The sequence below is a fragment of the Carcharhinus amblyrhynchos genome, chromosome 6 (assembly GCF_965287045.1).
Source record: "Carcharhinus amblyrhynchos chromosome 6, sCarAmb.v2.hapA, whole genome shotgun sequence".
Lineage (NCBI taxonomy): Eukaryota > Metazoa > Chordata > Chondrichthyes > Carcharhiniformes > Carcharhinidae > Carcharhinus > Carcharhinus amblyrhynchos.
In genome coordinates, this window is record NC_137329.1 from 294981 (window position 1) to 313877 (window position 18897).

Sequence of the window (18897 nt, forward strand, 5' to 3'; positions counted from 1 at the left end):
TGCAGCAGGTAATTAAAGCAAATTGCCAGAAGGATGGAGACATTATGTTGCAGCTGTATAAGGTGCTGGTGGGGCCACACCTGGAGCACTGTGAACAGTTTTGGTCTCCTTAACTGAGAAAAGATATACTGGCACTGGAGGGGATGCAGATGAGATTCACTAGATTGGTTCCAGAGTTGAACATAGAACATTACAGCGCAGAACAGGCCCTTCGGCCCACGATGTTGCGCCGACCAGCTTTTAAAAAAAACAACACTAACCCACTAATCTAAACCAATCCCATTTCGTCCATAAACCTATCCACAGATCTCTTAAACGCCCCCAAACTAGGTGCATTTACAACTGCAGCTGGCAGGGCATTCCAGTCCCTCACCACCCTCTGGGTAAAGAACCTACCCCTGACATCAGTCCTATAACTACCCCCCCTTAATTTAAAGCCGTGCCCCCTCGTGCTAGCTTTCTCCATCCTAGGAAAAAGGCTATCACTATCCACCCTGTCTAAACCTCTAATCATCTTATATGTTTCAATAAGGTCCCCTCTTAGCCGCCTTCTTTCCAGCGAAAACAACCCCAAATCTCTCAGTCTCTCCTCATAGGATCTCCCCTCCATACCAGGCAACATCCTGGTAAACCTCCTCTGCACCCTCTCCAAAGCCTCTACATCCTTCCTGTAATGTGGGGACCAGAACTGCACACAATACTCCAAGTGCGGCCGCACCAGAGTTGTGTACGGTTGCATCATGACGCTGCGACTCCTAAACTCAATCCCCCTACCAATAAACGCCAAGACACCGTATGCCTTCTTAACAACCTTATCTACTTGATTCCCAACTTTCAGGGATCTATGTACACATACACCTAGATCCCTCTGCTCCTCCACACTATTCAAAGTCCTCCCGTTAGCCCTATACTCAACACATCTGTTATTCCTACCGAAATGAATTACCTCACACTTCTCCGCATTAAACTCCATCCGCCACCTCGCGGCCCAGCTCTGCAACCTTTCTAAGTTGTGAAGCTCTGCAACCTTTCTAAGTTGAGAGTGTTGGCTAATGAGGAGAAACTAAGTAGACTGGGATTTGGAATTTAAAAGAATGAGGGGAGATCTTATAGAAACATATAAAATTATGAAGGGCATAGATAAGATGGAAGCAGGGAAGTTGTTTCCACTGGCAAGTGAAACCAGAACTAGGAAGCATACCCTCAAAATAAGGGGGGAGCTGATTTAGGACTGAGTTGAGGGTCGTGAACCTGTGGAATTCCCTGCCCAGTGAAACAGTTGAGGCTACCTCATTGAATGTTTTTAAGGCAAGGATAGATAAATTTTTGAACAGTTATGGTGAGTGGGCGCATAGGTGGAGCTGAGTCCATGAAAAGATCAACCATGACCTTATTGAATGGCGGTGCAGGCTCGAGGGGCCAAATAGAGCAATAGAGTCACAGTGGTTTACAGCATGGAAACAGGTTCTTCAGTCCAACCTGTCTGTGCTGGCCAGTTTTTACCACTAAGCTAATCCCAATTTCCTGTGTTTGGCCTGTATCCATCTTATCCATATGACTGTCTAAATGTTGTTTTTTGAAAGACAAAATTGTATCCACTTCTACTACTAGCTCTGGCAGCTCATTCCAGACACTCATAAGAACATAGAACTAGGAGCAGGACTAAGCCATCTGGCCCCTTGAGCCAGACACTCACCACTCTCTGTGAAAGTGTTGCCCTTCTGAATCTTTTTATATCTCTCACCTTAAACCTATGCCCTCTAGTTTAGACTCCCCTACCTTTGGGAAAAGAAGTTGACTATCCATCTTACCTATGCCACTCGTTATTTTATAGACTTCTATAAGACCACTCCTAAATCTTCTATGCACCAGAGAAAAAATTTTCAGTCTATTGAGCTCCTCGTTAAACTTAAGTCATAAAGTCCCGGTAACATCCTAGTAAATCTTTTCTGCACTCTTTCTACTTTAATGTTCTTTCTATAATAGCGCAACCAGAATTGTGCACAGTATTCCAACTGTGGTCTTACCAATGTCTTGTACAGCTTCAACAAGACATCCCAACTCCTGTGTTCAGTGCACTGACCAACAAAACCAAGTATGCCAAATGCCTTCTGTGACTCCACTTTCAAGGAGCTATGAACGTGTACTGCTGACCTTTTTATTATATAACTCCCCGACACCTACCATTAACTGAGTAGGTTCTTCAGTCTACCAAAATGCATCACCTCACATTTATCTAAATTAAACGCCATCTGCCATTCGCCAGCCCACTGGCCCAATTGATCAAGATCCCATTGCAACCCTAGATCACTGTCTAGTATACTACCAATCTTGGTGTCATCTGCAAACTTACTAACCATGCCTCCTGTATCGTCATCCAAAGCATTAATACAAATAACGGTGGACTCAGCACCAATCCCTAAGGCACACCGCTGGTCACAGGCCTCCAGTTTGAAAAACAACCTTCTACAACCACCTTCTGTTTTCTGTCTTCAAGATGTGGAGATGCTGATGTTGGACTGGGGTAAGTACAATAAGAAGTCTCACAATACCAGGTTAAAGTCCAACAGGTTTATTTGGCAGCACTTCAGGTGAAAAAGCTCCTTCTTCACCTGAAGTGCTGCCAAATAAACCTGTTGGACTTTAACCTGGTATTGTGAGACTTCTTATTGTTCTGTCTCCAAGCCAATTTTGTTTCCAATTGGCTATCACACCCTGGATTCCATGAGATTTAACCTTAAGCAACAACCTACCATGTGGTAAGAACCTAAGAAATAGGAGCAGGAGTAGGCCATCTAGCCCTTCGAGCCTGTCCTGTAATTCAGTAAGATCATGGCTGATCTGAAGTGGATCAGTTCCTCTTTCCCGCCTGCACCCCATAACCCTTAATTCCCTTGTCTGTCAGAAATCTATCTACCCATGAGTTAAATATATTCAACGAGGTAGCCTCCACCACTTCAACGGGCAGAGAATTCCAGAGATTCACCACCTTTTGAGTGAAGAAGTTTTCGTTAGAAAGAAGGCGGCTAAGAGGGGACCTTATTGAAACATATAAGATGATTAGAGGTTTAGATAGGGTGGACAGTGATAGCCTTTTTCCTCGGATGGAGAAAGCTAGCACAAGGGGGCATAGCTTTAAATTAAGGGGTGGTAGTTATAGGGCGGATGTCAGAGGACCCCCAGGTCCCTCTGCACCGTAGCATGCTGCAACTTTTCACCATTTTAATAGGAAGGAATATTATTTTTTCTACCAAAGTGGATAACCTCACGTTTGCTAACGTTATACTCCATTTGCCAGGTCCTCGCCCACTCACTCAGCCTATCCAGATTTCTCTGCAGACCTTCCGCGTCATTGAACATAGAACACTACAGCACAAACTGGCCCTTCGGCCCACAAGTTGCACTGATCATATCCCTACCTACCAGGCCTATCTATAACCCTCAATCCCATTAAATCTCGTGTATTCGTCCAGAAGTCTCTTAAAAGATCCCAACGAGTTTGCCACCTCTACCACGACCGGCAGCCAATTCCACACTCACTCACCACCGTCTGAGTGAAAAACTTACCCCTGACATCTCCTCTGTACTTACTCCTCAGCACCATAAACCTGTGTCCTCTTGTAGTGACCATTTCAGCCCTGGGAAATAGCCTCCGAGAATCCACCCTATCAGGTTGCCTCTCATCCTACGTCCCTCCAGGGAGAAAAGAACATAAGAAATAGGAGCAGGAGTAGGCATCATCGAGCCCTTCGAGCCTGCCCCGCCATTCAACAAGATCATGGCTGATCTGAAGTGGCTCAGTTCCACTTTCCTGCTTTCTCCCCATAACCTTTAATCCCCTTGCCTACCAAAAACCTATCTACCCACGTCTTAAATATATTTAGCGAGGTAGCCTCAACCACTTCAACGGGCATAGAATTCAAGATTCACCACCCTTTGAGTGAAGAAGTTCCTCCTCAACTCTGTTCTAAACTGCCCCTCCCCCCTTATCTTGAGGCTGTGCCCTCTAGTCCTGCTGTCCTGGCTCTCTCAACCTATCTTCATAAGGCATGCCACCCAACCCAGGCAATATCCTTGTAAATTTCCTCTGCACCCTCTCAATAGCTTCCACATCCTTCTTGTAGTGAGGCGACCAGAACAGCGCACAGTACTCCAAGTGGGGTCTGACAAGGGTCTTATAAAGTTACAGCATTACCTCCCAACTCCTAAACTCAATCCCTCGATTAATGAAGGCGAGTTCATCATACGCCTTCTTGACAACGTCCTCCACCTGTGAGGACGATTTGAGTCCTATGGATGCAGACCCCAAGGTCCTTCTGATCCTCTACACTGCTAAGAATCCTACCCTTGATATTATACTTGCGTCCTCTGTGCATTTCGCTTTTCCACTCATCTTCGTGTCATCAGCAAATTTTTTGTTACCCTACACTCAGCCCCCTCCTCCAGATCATCTGTGTATATGGTAAATAGTTGAGGCCCCAGCACCGATTCCTGCGGCATGCCACTAGTCACCAGTTGCCAACCAGAAAAGCACCCATTGATTCCAACTCTCTGCTTCCTGTTAGATAGCCAACCCTCAATCCACGCTAACACTTTACCCCCAACTCCATGTACCCTAACCTTCTGCAGCAACCTTTAGAAGGTACCTTGTCAGAGGCCATGCTAAAGTTCATGTAGACAACATCAACTGCACTGGTGTCACCTACCTTCTTGGTTACCCCATCAACAAACTCAAATCAAATTTGTGGGACATGATTTTCCACTCTCAAAGCCATGCTAACTCACCAGTCCTTGCCTCTCTAAATGCCTGTAGCTCCTTTCTCTCAAAATATCTTCGAGCAACTTACCCGCTACAGACATTCGGCTCACCGGCCTGTAGCTCCCAGGCTTTTCCCTGCAGCCCTTTTTAAACAAAAGGAACAATGTTTGCCATCCTCTAATCTTCAGGCATCTCACCTGTGACTACTGATGATTCAAGTATCTCTGGTTGTTGACCTGCAATTTCCTCCCTACCCTCCCACAACATCCTGAGTTACATTTCATCAGGTTTCGGGGATTTATCTATCTTGATACATTTTAAAACTTCCAGCACCACCACCTGTGTAATAGGTACATCCCTCAAGACTTCACTGTTCGTTTCCACAAGTTCTGTAACATCTATGCCTTTCTCAACATGAGAAATATTGATTTATCATCTACTCTTGCTCCTAGTCCTTACATTCTTTAACCTTTTATTTAGCTGACATGCACACGAGAGGCCTTAAACCTTTGTGATTTCTGTGAGAAAGAAACTATAGAATAATGTATTGAATGTAGAACATTACAGCGCAGTACAGGCCCTTCGGCCCTTGATGTTGCGCTGACCAGTGCAACGAATCTAATGACCCTCTAACTTAAACTATTCCAATGTTATCCATATGCCTATCCAATGATCATTTGAACGCCCTTAAAGTTGGTGAGTCCACAACTGCTGCAGGCAGGGCGTTCCATGCCCTTACTACCCTCTGAGTAAAGAACCTACCTCTGACGTCCGTTCTATAATTATCACCCCTCGATTTAAAGCAATGTCCCCTCGTTTTAGCCGTCACCATCCGAGGAAAAAGGCTGTCGCTGTCCACCCTATCTGATCCTTTGATCATCTTGTATGCCTCAATTATGTCACCTCTTAACCTTCTCTCTAACGAAAATAACCTCAAGTCCCTCAGCCTTTCCTCATAAGACCTTCCCACTTGAGGAAGGATATATTGGCCTTGGAGGGAGTGCAGAGGAAGTTCACTAGGCTGATACCGGAGATGAGGGGGTTGGACTATGAAGAGAGACTAAATAGACTAGGTCTGTACTTGTTGGAGTTTAGAAAGATGAGGGGGGATCTTATAGAGATGTATAAGATAATGAAGGGGATGGATAGGGTAGAGGTCGAGAGATTCTTCCCGCTTAGAAAGGATAGCAGGACTAGAGGGCACAGCCTCAAAATAAGCGGGGGGGTGGGGAGCAGTTTAGATCAGAGTTGAGGAGGAACTTCTTCGCTAAAAGGGTGGTGAATCTCTGGAATTCTCTGCCCGTTGAAGTGGTGGAGGCTACCTCGCTAAGTATATTTAAGTCACAGGTAGATAGGTTTCTGATAGACAAGAGAATTAAGGGTTATGGGGAGAGAGCGGGAAAGTGAAACTGATCCACTTCAGATCAGCTATGATCTTATTGAGTGGCGGGGCAGGCTCGAAGGGCTAGATGGCCTACTTCTGCTCTTATTTCTTATGTTCTTATGTTCATACCAGGCAACATTCTGGTAAATCTCTCTTACAATCCAATGCTTCCACGTCTTTCTTATAATGCAGCGACCAGAACTGTACGCAGTACTCCCGTGGCCACACCAGAGTTTTGTACAGTTGCAACATGATCTCATGGCTCCGAAATTCAATCCCTCTACCAATAAGAGCTAACACACCGTACGCCTTCTTAACAACCTTACCAACCTGGGTGCCAACTTTCAGGGATCTATGCACATGTACACCGAGATTTCTCTGCTCTTTGACACTACCAAGAGTCCTTCCATTAGCCCTATATTCTGTACTCCTGTTACTCTTACCAAAGTGAATCACCTCACACTTTTCCACATTAAACTCCATTTGCCACCTCTCAGCCCAGTTCTGCGGCTTATCTATGTCCCTCTGCAAACTGTAACATCCATCCTCACTGTCTACAACTCCTCCGACTTTAGTGTCATCCGCAAATTTATTAACCCATCCTTCTACACCCTCATGTAGGTCATTCATAAAAATGACAAACAGCAGTGGCCCCAAAACAGATTCCTGAGGTACACCACTTAACTGAACGCCAGGTTAAATATTTCCCATCAACCACCACTCTCTGAATTCAATCAGCTAGCCAATTCCTGATCCAAACTGCTAAATCACCCTCAATCCCATGCATCCATATTTTCTGCAGTAGCTTGCCTTGGGGAACCCATCAAATGCTTTGCTAAAATCCATACACACCACATCAACTGCTTTACCCTTATCCACCTCTTTGGTCACCTTCTCAAAGAACTCAATAAGGTTTGTGAGGCACGACCTGCCCTTCACAAAATCGTGTTGCCTATCGCTAATCAAATTATTTCTCTCTAGATGATTATAAATCCTATCTCTTACAATCCTTTCTAAAACTTTGCCTACAACAGAAGTGAGGCTCACTGGTCTATAATTCCCAGGATAGTCTCTACTCCCCTTCTTGAACAACTCTACTCCCCTTCTTGAACAAGGGGACAACATTTGCAATCCTCCAGTCTTCCGGCACTATACCTGTAGCGAATGACGACATGAAGATCAAAGCCAAAGGCTTTGCAATCTCCTCCCTGGCCTCCCAGAGAATCCTAGGATAAATCCCATCCGGCTCGGGGTCTTATCTATTTTCATACACTCAAATTGCTAACACATTTATAAAAATGGCAAACAGCAGTGGCCCCAAAACAGATCCCTGCAGTACAACACTAGTAACTGAGGGTGTGGGGCAGAGAGAATTGGTGTCAGGAGGTGAATGAGGGTGCACAAAGCCAGGTCTTTAAATCTGTCTCTTATTGTGTCTTAAAAATCAAATGTGCTTTAATGCAGTCAATTTTACCTTCATCCTTTGTGGTCTTGTATTAAAACACATCTATTACCTGGTTGCAGCTGAGAGGGAGGACAGGCAGGTGATGGAGGAGGGGAGTGCTCAGACTGAAGGTTTGAGATGTGTCTGTTTTAACGCAAGGAGTGTTGTGAACAACGTGGATGAGCTTAGAGTGTGGATTGCTACTTGGAAATGTGATGTGGTGACCATTACAGAGACTTTGAATGACTCGAGGACAGGACTGGATACTTCAAGTGCCGGGTTTCAAATGTTTCAGAAGGGACAGGGAGGGAGGCAAAAGAGGTGGGGGAGTGGCACTGTTGATCGGGGATAGTGTCACGGCTGTAGAAAAGATGGACGCCATGGAGGGATTGCCTGTGGAGTCTCTGTGGGTGGAGGTTCGGAACAGGAAGGGGTCATTAACTTTACTGGGTGTTTTCTGTAGGCCGCCCAGTAGTAACAGGAATGTTGAGGAGCAGATAGGGAAACAGATCCTGGAAAGATGTAATAATCATGATGTGGAGATGCCGGCGCTGGACTGGGGTAAACACGGTAAGGAGTCTGACAACACCAGGTTTAAGTCCAACCGATTTATTTGATAGTAAACTCACAAGCTTTCGAGGTTAACTTCGATAGGTGAATGCAGAGTTCAGAACTCTCCGTTCACCTGACGAAGAGGTTAACCTCGAAAGTTTGTGAGTATACTATCAAACAAATTGGTTGGACTGAAACCTGGTGTTGTCTGACTTCTTAAGATGTAATAATAACAGAGTTGTCGTGATGAGAGATTTTAATTCCCCAAATATCGATTGGAATCTCCTTAGGGTAAGGGGTTTAGATGGAGAGGAGTTCGTTAGGTGGGTTCAAGAGGGTTTCCTGACATGGTATGTGGATAAGCTTACAAGAGGAGAGGCTGTACTTGATTTGGTATTGGGAAATGAACCTGGACAGGTGTCAGATCCCTGTGGGGGAGCATTTTGGGGATTGTGATCATAACTCTATCTCCTTTACATTAGCTTTGGGGAGAGATAGGATCAGACAAGCTAGGAAAGTGTTTATTTGGAGTAAGGGGAATTATGAGGCTATCAGGCAGGAAATCGGAGGCATAAATTGGAAAGAGGTTTTCTCAGGGAAATGTGCAGAAGAAATGGAGCAAATTTTGAAGAAATATTTGTCCGGAGTTCTGCACAGCAACGTTCCAATGAGACAGGGAAGTTATGGTAGGTTACAGGAACCGTGGTGCACGCAAGCTGTAATGAATTTAGTCAAGAAGAAAAGAAAAGCTTACACAAGGTTCAGGGAGCTCGCTAATGTTAGCGATCTAGAGGAGTATATGGCTAGTAGGAAGGAACTTAAGAAAATTAGGAGAGCCAGAAGTGGTCATGAGAAGGCCTTGAAAGGCAAGATTAAGGAAAACCCCAAGGCATTCTACATGTACATGAAGAGCAAGAGGATAAGACATGAAGAAACAGGACCTATCAAGTGTGCTCGTGGGAAAGTTTGTATAGAACCGATAGAAAAAGCAGAGGTGCTCAGTGAATACTTCAGTATTCACAGTGGAAAAGGATCTTGGTGGTTGTAGTGCAGACTTGCAGCGAACTGAAAAGCTTGAGCATGTCGACATTAAGAAAGAGGATGTGTCGGAGCTTTTGAAAAGCGTCAAGTTAGATAAGTCGCCGGGACCGGATGGGATGTACCCCAGGTTATTGTGGGAGATGATGGAAGAGTTTGCTGAGCCTCTGGCGATGATCTTTGCGTCATCAGTGGAGATGGGAGAGGCTCCGGAGGATTAGAGGATTGCGGATGTGGTTCCTTTGTTCAAGAAAGGGAGTAGAGAGCCCAGGAAATTATAGACCGGTGAGTCTAACCTCAGTGGTTGGTAAGTTGATGGAGAAGATCCTGAGAGGCAGGATTTATGAATATTTGGAGAAGAATAGTATGATCAAGAATAGTTAGCATGGCTTTATCAAAGGCAGATCATGTCTTATGAGCCTGATTGAATTTTCTTGAGAATGTATTTAAACACATTGACAAAGGAAGAACAGTAGATGTGCTTTATATGGATTTCAGCAAGGCGTTTGATAAGGTGCCCCATGCAAGGCTTATTGAGAAAGCGAGGGGGCATGGGATCCAAGGGGACAATTCTTTGTGGATTCAGAAGTGGTTTGCCCACAGAAGGCAAAGAGTGGTTGTAGATGGGTCTTTTTCTGCGTGGAGGTCAATCACCAATGGAGTGTCCCAGGGATCTATTCTGGGACCCTTGCTCTTTGTGATTTTTATAAATGACCTGGATGAGGAAATGGAGGGATGGGTTGGTAAGTTTGCTGATAACACAAAGATTGGAGATGTTGTGGATAGTGTAGTGGGATGTCAGAAGTTGCAACGAGACATTGATAGGATGCAAGACTGGGCAGAGAAGTGGCAGATGGACTTCAACCCAGATCAATGTGTGGTGATTCATTTTGGCAGTCAAATAGGATGACAATATAATATTAAGGGTAAGACTCTTAGCAATGTGGAAGATCAGAAGGATCTTGGGGTCCGGGTTTACAGAATGCTCAAAGCAGCTTTGCAGGTAGAGGATGTGGTTAAGAAGGCATGTGGTGTTCTGTCATTCATCAATCGAGGAATTGAGTTTAGGAGTCGGGAGATAATGCTGCAGCTGTATAAGACCCTGGTCAGACCCCCCTTGGAGTACTGTGCTCAGTTCTGGTCACTTCATTACAGAAAGGATGTGGAAGCCATAGAAAGGTTACAGAGGAGATTTACAAGGATGTTGCCTGGATTGGGTGGCATGCCTTATGAGGATAGGTTGAGAGAGCTTGGTCTTTTCTCCTTGGAGAGACGAAAAATGAGAGGGGACTTGATATAGATGTATAAGATGATGAGAGGTATTGATCGAATGGATTCTCAGAGGCTTTTTCCCAGGGCTGAAATGGTTGCTACAAGAGGACACAGGTTTAGGGTGCTGAGGAGTAGGTACAGAGGAGATGTCAGGGGTAAGTTTTTCACTCGGTGGTGGGTGAGTGGAATTGGTTGCCGTCGGTGGAGGTGGATTCGCTGGGGTCTTTTAAGAGACTTTTGGATAAGTACATGGAACTTAGTACGATAGAGGGTTATAGGTAAGCCTAATAGATAGGGAGATATTCGGTGCGACTTATGGGCTGAAGGATCTGTTTGTGCTGTAGTTTTTCTGTGTTTCTATGAAAAAGTATAGGACTGAAGTATTGCTGTACTTGTTTATTTTTCTATTATTTTGCTATTCCCTTATTTCTTCATTTACCAAGGTAACTTACTGTTTTAAGAAATGTAGTGTATATCTGATCAGTGCTCGCTTCTTCTTTAACGTGCTAAAGGACAACTGAGTTCGACGATAACATCTGTGCAGTGGTAAAGTAGTAGAAGACTAAGACACTTGAAAAGGGCACTCATTATTGGGCGTATATCTGCCTTTTTTTGTTAACTCAGCATTATTACAATTACACAGTGAGAATTTTTCCTACCTGTTTGATGCTCTGTAGGTACATCTCACTGAGGAGGCATCATGACAGTCCACATCCAAAAACCTGCTCTGAAAACTCCGCTCATGTTTTGACAACTATGACAAACACCACCACAGCAACTGGAACAGTGAATGTTCTAAATAAAAAGAAGTGTACAACAGTCTAAAAGGAAAAGTCAGCTTGCTCTGTTTCTAAAAGTTAATAGATTCTTTAAAACATTTCTTGATCCAGATCTGGACCTGCATCTTTGCAAAAACTAATCTGTTCGTTCTTGGGTCATGTGCTTTTTGTGCACCGAGTTTCATTGAAATCTGACCATTTGTTTTTGAGATATATCTGCAGACAAGCAGAGCGATTAACAGTAGTGAAATGTACCATAATGGACAACTCTTCAGGTTTTGACTCAGAGCTGGGGTTTCATCACTTGTTGTATATGTCTTTGCTGTTACAAAGGGGTGGTGTCACGTTTACACCTACTTGTCTCCCTGTTTTTTCAAACTGTTGTGTATGCTGGAGTATTTATTTCCCAGCCTTGGTTACCTTTATCCATGTCTTTGTAATGGCAATTAGATCTACTGTTTCTTTCTCTTTGTGTCACTAGTTCCTGTACCTCAGTGCTTCCCAATCTTTTTCAACTGTGGACCAATTTTGAGGCATTAAAATTGTGAAAACTGCTCTACATGTTATGGTCTGATGAAAATGCACATTAATTATCAATTTGCGAAACACCTCCGTTCAGGTTGCAAGTGTGGCCCCGAGCCGCTGGACCACCGGCTGGCTCACACGTGAAATGTCAGTACTTTTCTCTCCTTACAGGTGCTTATGGTGAGCACGTAGGTACATGGAGCTGAGTCTACGAAACAATCAGCCATAATTTTATCGAATGGCGGAGCAGGCTTGAGGGGTCAGATAGCCTACCCATGTTCCTAGTTCTTATATTCTTAAGCTGCTGGACCTGCAGAGATTTTCCAGCATTTTCCCTTTTGGCCTTAATTAACCACCTTGCTGTAATGCTGACTTCTGTCTGCAGTGTTCTAGTGAAATTCGACGCAATATTGTTTTATTTGGGCACTTTCCAGACACTATAGCGAGTTTGATAATTTTGTACTGTAATCTCTGCCCTCTTCTTGTTTCCATTTTTTTGTACAGGGTTTTAGTTTTTTTGCGGATGGCAGCTGTCTGTTTGCCGTTCACACCACCTGTAGGCACATCTTTTCTTTTTGTCCCTTTGACACCGCACCACTAGCTCTCTCATTTAATTTTTCCTGCCTTTACTCAATACAGACCTTCCATTTCATTTTTTTTTCATAGTATCGCTGTTAATGAAAGGTCATTGTCTGAAATGTTAACTCAATTTCTTTGTCCCCCAGATGTTGCTTGCGTGACTGTTTTTCCAGCATTCTGTTTTTTAAATTTGATTTTAAGCACCCAGGGTGTTTTGCTTTTTGGATGAAATTTTGTAGACTGCTTGATGGTTTGTATCCAAATCATGTGTTCCTCAGAACTGACCAGCGATGTGTTTCTTTGTTTGAAATGGGAATTATTTGTCTGGTATCTGACTATGGTGAGCCAGTGAATGAGTTATTTGATACACGTGTCTGAGTTTGAAGGTTGTGTGCTTCAAGTCGCATTCCAGAGACTGGAGCATATAATCTTAAGCTACATTAATGATGCATTGGCAGTGTCTTTCAGTTGGAATGTTAAACTAAGGCATCTCCTTACTTCTCTGGTGGATGTAAGATGATCCGTGGCACTCTTAAAAGAGCAGGAGAGACAACCTGTCCTGACTAACATCAAAACTCAACCAATGCTTATAAAACAAAGCCTATCTCTCACACATTTGCTCCATGTGGGTCTTCCTACATACAATTTGGTTAAGCTCAACATTGCAAAATGGGTGAATTCAAAAAAGGTTCATTATGCTGCAGAATGGTTGAGCTGTGGAAAGTACCATATACCTATAAGTCCTTATTTTTCCTTGCTCTCTTACTCTAGGGATCTGTAACTTCATCTGCCTTGTGCCCTTCTGCAAGTCTCCCTTCCACTCTAGAGTTATAAAGATATACAGCATGGAAACAGGCTCTTCGACCCAACTCGTCTATGATGGCCAGTTTTCCCAAACTGAACTAGCCCCATTTGCCTACATTTAGCCCATATCCCTCTAAACCTTTCCTATCCACGTATCTGTCCAAATATCTTTTAAATGTTGTAATTGTACCCACCTCTACCACCCCTTCTGGCAGCTCATTCCATATATGCACTGCCCTCCGTGTGAAAAAATTGCCCCTCAGCTCCCTCTTTAAATCTTTCTCCTCACCGTAAATCTGTGCCCTCTAGTTTTGGATTCACTACCCTTCCCAAGGCAAGATCTTGGCTATTCACCTTATCTGCGACCCCCCAAGATTTTATAGACTTGTATAATATGACCCCTCATCCTCTTACGCTCCAGGGGAAAAAGTCCTAACCCATCTAACCTCCCGTTATTATTCAAACTTTTGAGGCCTGGTAAATTTGTGATAAAGCATTTTTGCAGCCTTTCCAGTTTAATAACGTCCTTCCTATGGCAGACTGACCAAAATTGTAAGCAGTCTCCAAACGTGGCCGTACTGGTGTTTCGTGCCATTTGTAATACAAGATCCCAACTCCTGTACGCAGTGCTCTAACCGATGAAAGCCAGTGTGCCAAACGTCGTCTTCACCACCCTGTCTACCTGTTTCAAGGAATTATGTACCTGCACCCCCAGTTCTCTCTGTTCAACAACACTCCCCAGGGCCCTCTCATTAACTGCAAGCCCTGCCTTGCTTGTCTTACCAAAGGGCAATATCTTGCATTTATCTGAATTAAGCTCTATCTTCCATTCCTTGACCCACTGGCCCAATTCATCAAACCCCTCCCCCCACAATCTCTTTATCTGCACACGCGGAAGAATCTATCCAGTGATTGACTTGAAGCATGCACTCTTATCTCTTAAGCGGGTCCTATATTCCTGTTGTCAAGTATGGCTTATATTAAAATGTGTTTTCAATGTTCTTTGGATTTTAAAATTGGTAAATATGTTATAGTGCATTTTGTTAAATGTTCTGTCTCCGCTCAAATTATTTTGTGATTTATAGGTTGTGTGAACAATTTGAACAAGCATCAGTACACTTATGGGACCTACTGGAAGGCAAAGACAAAAAAGTTGGGGCCACAACTTGTAAGTACCTGAATCCAAATTTGTGTTTTTGGCAAAATTGCAAAGGAGCGCTTTGACGGAAGGTGAAATACTTGTTGTTTAGTTTCTTTATAGAATTCTTTATTTCCAGTTGTGGGACAGGAGGATTAAGGTCGGTTACAAGGTAATAACCTCACCAAGACTGGTCCTCCATTATTCAGTGACTCCTGCTTGCTGAATAGGGAAATTAATATTCCACAAAGCCAGTTGTTCACAATCTATATTAATGATTTGGAAAAGACGGGGGATGCGGGAGGCATACATAACATTCCCAAGTGTGCAAATTGCACAAAACTAGGTGGGAATGTATGCTGTGAAGACAAAAATAAAAAGACTTGAACAGGCTTAGTGAGTGGACAACAGCATGGCAGAGGGAATATCTCACTCTTTGTATCCTGAATTTGGATGGCTGTCTTTGGGCTGGTGCTGTAGAGTGCTGATTGCCAGGAAAAGCCTGTTCAAGAAGTCTTTTGTTCTCAGTGTTACCAGCTTACTAAATAATATATATAACCTCAAATGCTTAGTTTCTTTACTTATTCAACTGCAGTAAGTGCTTTAACGGCAGAGAACGATATGATATGAATGTATATTATATACACGCAAATATGAATGGGTATACATGAAGTATTCATTTTTAAACTAAATTGGCTTGATGCCAGAAGATAGGGTGGATGTAGAGGGTTGTTTTCCAAACTGGAGGCCTGTGGTCAGTGGTGTGCTTCAGGAATCGGTGCTGGGTCCATGGTTATTTGTCATTTATATTAATGATTTGGATGAGAATTTAGTAGGTATGCTTAATAAGTTTGCAGATGACACCAAGATTGGTGGCATTGTAGACAGTGAAGATGATTAACTAGGATTGCAGTGGGATCTTGATCGATTTGAGCCAGTGACTTGATTGTCACTGAAAATTAGAATCTTTGCCCAGTGAAATGCTCTTGGAATATAAAACGTTTCAAGAGTGACTCTTGAAATGAGTACTGAAAATTGGATGGAGAAAATAAAAATAACGTAAGGATACAAGGTTGAATGGTCTCGCGTTGCAAATCTTGGATCCTGAAGAAAGGGAGAGAATCCTCTATTTTCTCTTATCTAGATACCTGCCAGCTCGCTGCTTAAATTAGGGTGTTGGTGTCCGTGTAATTTGCCTACGGCACATTACATGATGGGCAACGAAAGCAGCAAATTTGTAAGAAAAAACGCTGAGGGAATCTTCACCTCTATCTCTCTACTTCCTGCTCACTCTAAATGTCCCAATGCTATTACTCATTGCAGTAATTATCCAAGTGGGAAATGACTAACGACCTGATCTTCCATTTAATTAGTACAAAACAAGTGCCAAATTGTGGTGCATTGGGAAGCAACCTGCAGTTCTGCATTTTATTTTGAAAGCGACCAGAAGAGATGGTAATAACTTGACTGACTTTAATCCACATATAAACAAGGTAAAAAACCAGGTTGGCAGTAGTGGCCTTGATGCAGAGTTCATAGAAAGCTTTAGAATGAGTTTCTTAGAGCAGTGCATTCTGGAACCGATCAGAGAGCTTGTTATGTTAGTCATTCAGCTTTACAGCATGGAAACAGGCCCTTTAGCCCAAATTGCCCCTGCTGTCCTTTTTTATAACACTGAGCTAGTCCCATTTGCCCATTCTTGACCCATATCCCTCTGTACCAGTCTTAACCATGTAACTGTCTAAATGCTTTTTAGGGCAGCACGGTGGCACAGTAATTAGCTCTGCTGCCTCAGTACCAGAGACCTGGGTTCAATTCCGCCTTGGGTCACTGGCTGTGTGGAATTTGCGTGTTCTCCCCTGTCTGCGTGGGTTTCCTCTGGGTGCTTCAGTTTCCTCCCACATTCTAGAGATGTGCAGGTTAGATTGATTGGCTATGCTAAGTTGCCCCTTAATGTTTGGGGGACTAGCAGGGTAAATATGCAGGGGGCTATGGGGATAGAGGCTGGGAGGGATTGTGGTCAGTGCAGACTCGATGGGTAAAATGGCTGCCTCCTGCACTGCAGGAATTCTATGAAATCTATGAAAAGACAAAATTGTACCCACCTCTACTACTACCTCTGGCAGCATGTTAGTTCCAGGCACTCACCACCCTCTGTGAAAAGATTGCCCCTCTGGACACTTTTTTGTATCTCTTCCTCTCACCTTAAACCTATGCCCTCTAGTTTTAGACTCCCCCATCTTTGGGAAACGATGTTGACTATCTAGCTGATCTATGCCCTCCATCCTATAGACCTCTAAAAGATCACCCCTAAGCGTCCTATGCTCCAGGGGAACAAGTCCCAGTCTATCCAGCCTCCTTTTTCTAACTCAAACGATCAGGTCTCCGTAGCATTCTAGTAAATCTTTTCTGCACCCTTTCTAGTTTAATAATATCCTTTCTATAATCGGGTGACCAGAACCATACACAGAATTCCATGTGTGGCTGTACTAATGTCCTGTACAACTTCAACAAGGCATCTCAACTCATGTATTTAGTGTTCTGATCAACGAAACCAAGCATGTCAAATGCCGCTTTCACTGCCCCGGCCACCTGTGATTCCACTTGCAAGGAGCTATGAACCTGTACTCCTGATCTTTGTTCTGTAACTCTCCCCAACGCCCTACCATTAACTGAGTAGGTCCTGCCCTGATTCAGTTTACCAAAATTTGCATTTATCGTAGATAACCTTCTTCACTGTCCACTGTGCCACCAATCTTGGTATCATCTGCAAACTTACATAGAACATATAAAACATAGAACACTACAGCACAAACACGCCCTTTGGCCCACAAGTTGTGTCGATCACATCTATACCTACTAAGCCATAGACCTTTCTATAACCCCCAATCCCATTAGATCCCATATACTCATCCAGAAGTCTTTTAAAAGACCCCAGCGAGTTCGCCGCCTCCACCACCGACGGCAGCCGATTCCATTCACTCACCACCCTCTCAGTGAAAAACTTACCCCTAACATCTCCTCTGTACTTGCTTCCCTGCACCTTAAATCTGTGTCCTCTCGTAGCGACCATTTCAGCCCGGGGAAATAGCCTCTGAGAATCCACCCTATCTATTCCTCTCAACATCTTATAAACCTCTATCAGGTCGCCTGTCAACCTTTGTCTCTCCAGGGAGAAGAGTCCCAGCTCCCTCAACCTATTTTCATAAGGCATGCCTCTGAATGCAGGCAACATCCTTGTAAATCTCCTCTGCACCTTCTCAATAACTTCCACGTCCTTCCTCTAGTGAGGCGACCAGAACTGCACACAGCACTCCAAGTGGGGTCTGACAAGGGTCTTATAAAGTTGCAGCGTTACCTCCCGACTCCTAAACTCAATCCCTCGATTAATGAAGGCCAGTACACCATACGCCTTCTCGACCACATCCTCCACCTGCGAGGCCAATTAAGAGTCCTATGGACCCAGACCACAAGATCCTTCTGCTCTTCAACACAGTTAAGACTCCTACCCTTGATATTGTATTCCTTCATCCCATTGGTCCTGCCAAAATGGACCACTACACATTTATCTGTGTTGAAGTCCATCTGCCACTTCTCCGCCCAGTCTTGCATCCTATCTATGTCTCGCTGCAACTTCTGACATCCCTCCAGACCATCCACAACACCACCAACCTTTGTATTGTCGGCGAACTTACTAACCCATCCCTCCACTTCCTCATCCAGGTCATTTATGAAGAAGACCCATCCACAACCACTCTCTGCCTTGTGCAGGCAAGCCAGTTCTGGATCCACAAGGCCAAAGCCCCCTGGATCCCATGCCCTCTCACCTTGTCAAGAAGTCTTGCATGGGGGACCTTATCAAACGCCTTGCTAAAGTCCATGTAAACTACGTCTACCGCTCTTCCTTCGTCAATGTGTTCAGTCACATTCTCAAAGAACTAACCGTGCCTCCTAAATTCTCATCCAAATAATTAATGTAAATGACAAACATCAGTGGACCCAACACCAATTCAAGAGGCACACTGCTGGTCGCAGGCCCCCAGTTTGAAAAACACCCCTCTACACCCACCTCCCGTCATCAAGCCAATTTTGTATCCAGTTGGCTACCTCACCCTGGATCCCGTGAGATTTAACCTTATGCAAAACCTACAATGCGGTACATTGTCAAAGACCTTGCTAAGTCCATGTAGAACATTACAGCGCAGAACAGGCCCTTCGGCCCACGATGTTGCGCCGACCAGTTAAAAAGCAATGACCCTCTAACCTAAACCAAACCCTTTCCATCCATAAACCTATCCACGGATCTCTTAAACGCCCCCAAACTAGGCGCGTTTACAACTGCAGCAGGCAGGGCATTCCAATCCCTCACCACCCTCTGGGTAAAGAACCTACCCCTGACATCCGTCCTATAACTACCACCCCTTAATTTTAAGCTATGCCCCCTCGTGCTAGCTTTCTCCATCTGAGGAAAAAGGCTATCACTGTCCACCCTATCTAAACCTCTAATCATCTTATATGTTTCAATAAGGTCCCCTCTTAGCCGCCTTCTTTCTAACGAAAACAACCTCAAATCCCTCAGTCTCTCCTCATAGGACCTCCCCTCCATATCAGGCAACATCCTAG

General features: G+C 44.1%; 1 protein-coding gene across 2 annotated transcripts in view; it reads left to right on the forward strand.

Moving 5' to 3' along the window:
* Positions 1 to 18897, forward strand: part of caprin1b (cell cycle associated protein 1b) — a 237663-nt gene that overhangs the window by 41134 nt on the left and 177632 nt on the right. For both annotated transcript variants that reach the window (XM_080189836.1, XM_080189837.1), the window contains exon 5: positions 14222 to 14304. In XM_080189836.1, the coding sequence (XP_080045962.1) occupies positions 14222 to 14304 (83 nt within the window). The remainder of the gene's footprint in view (positions 1 to 14221; positions 14305 to 18897) is intronic.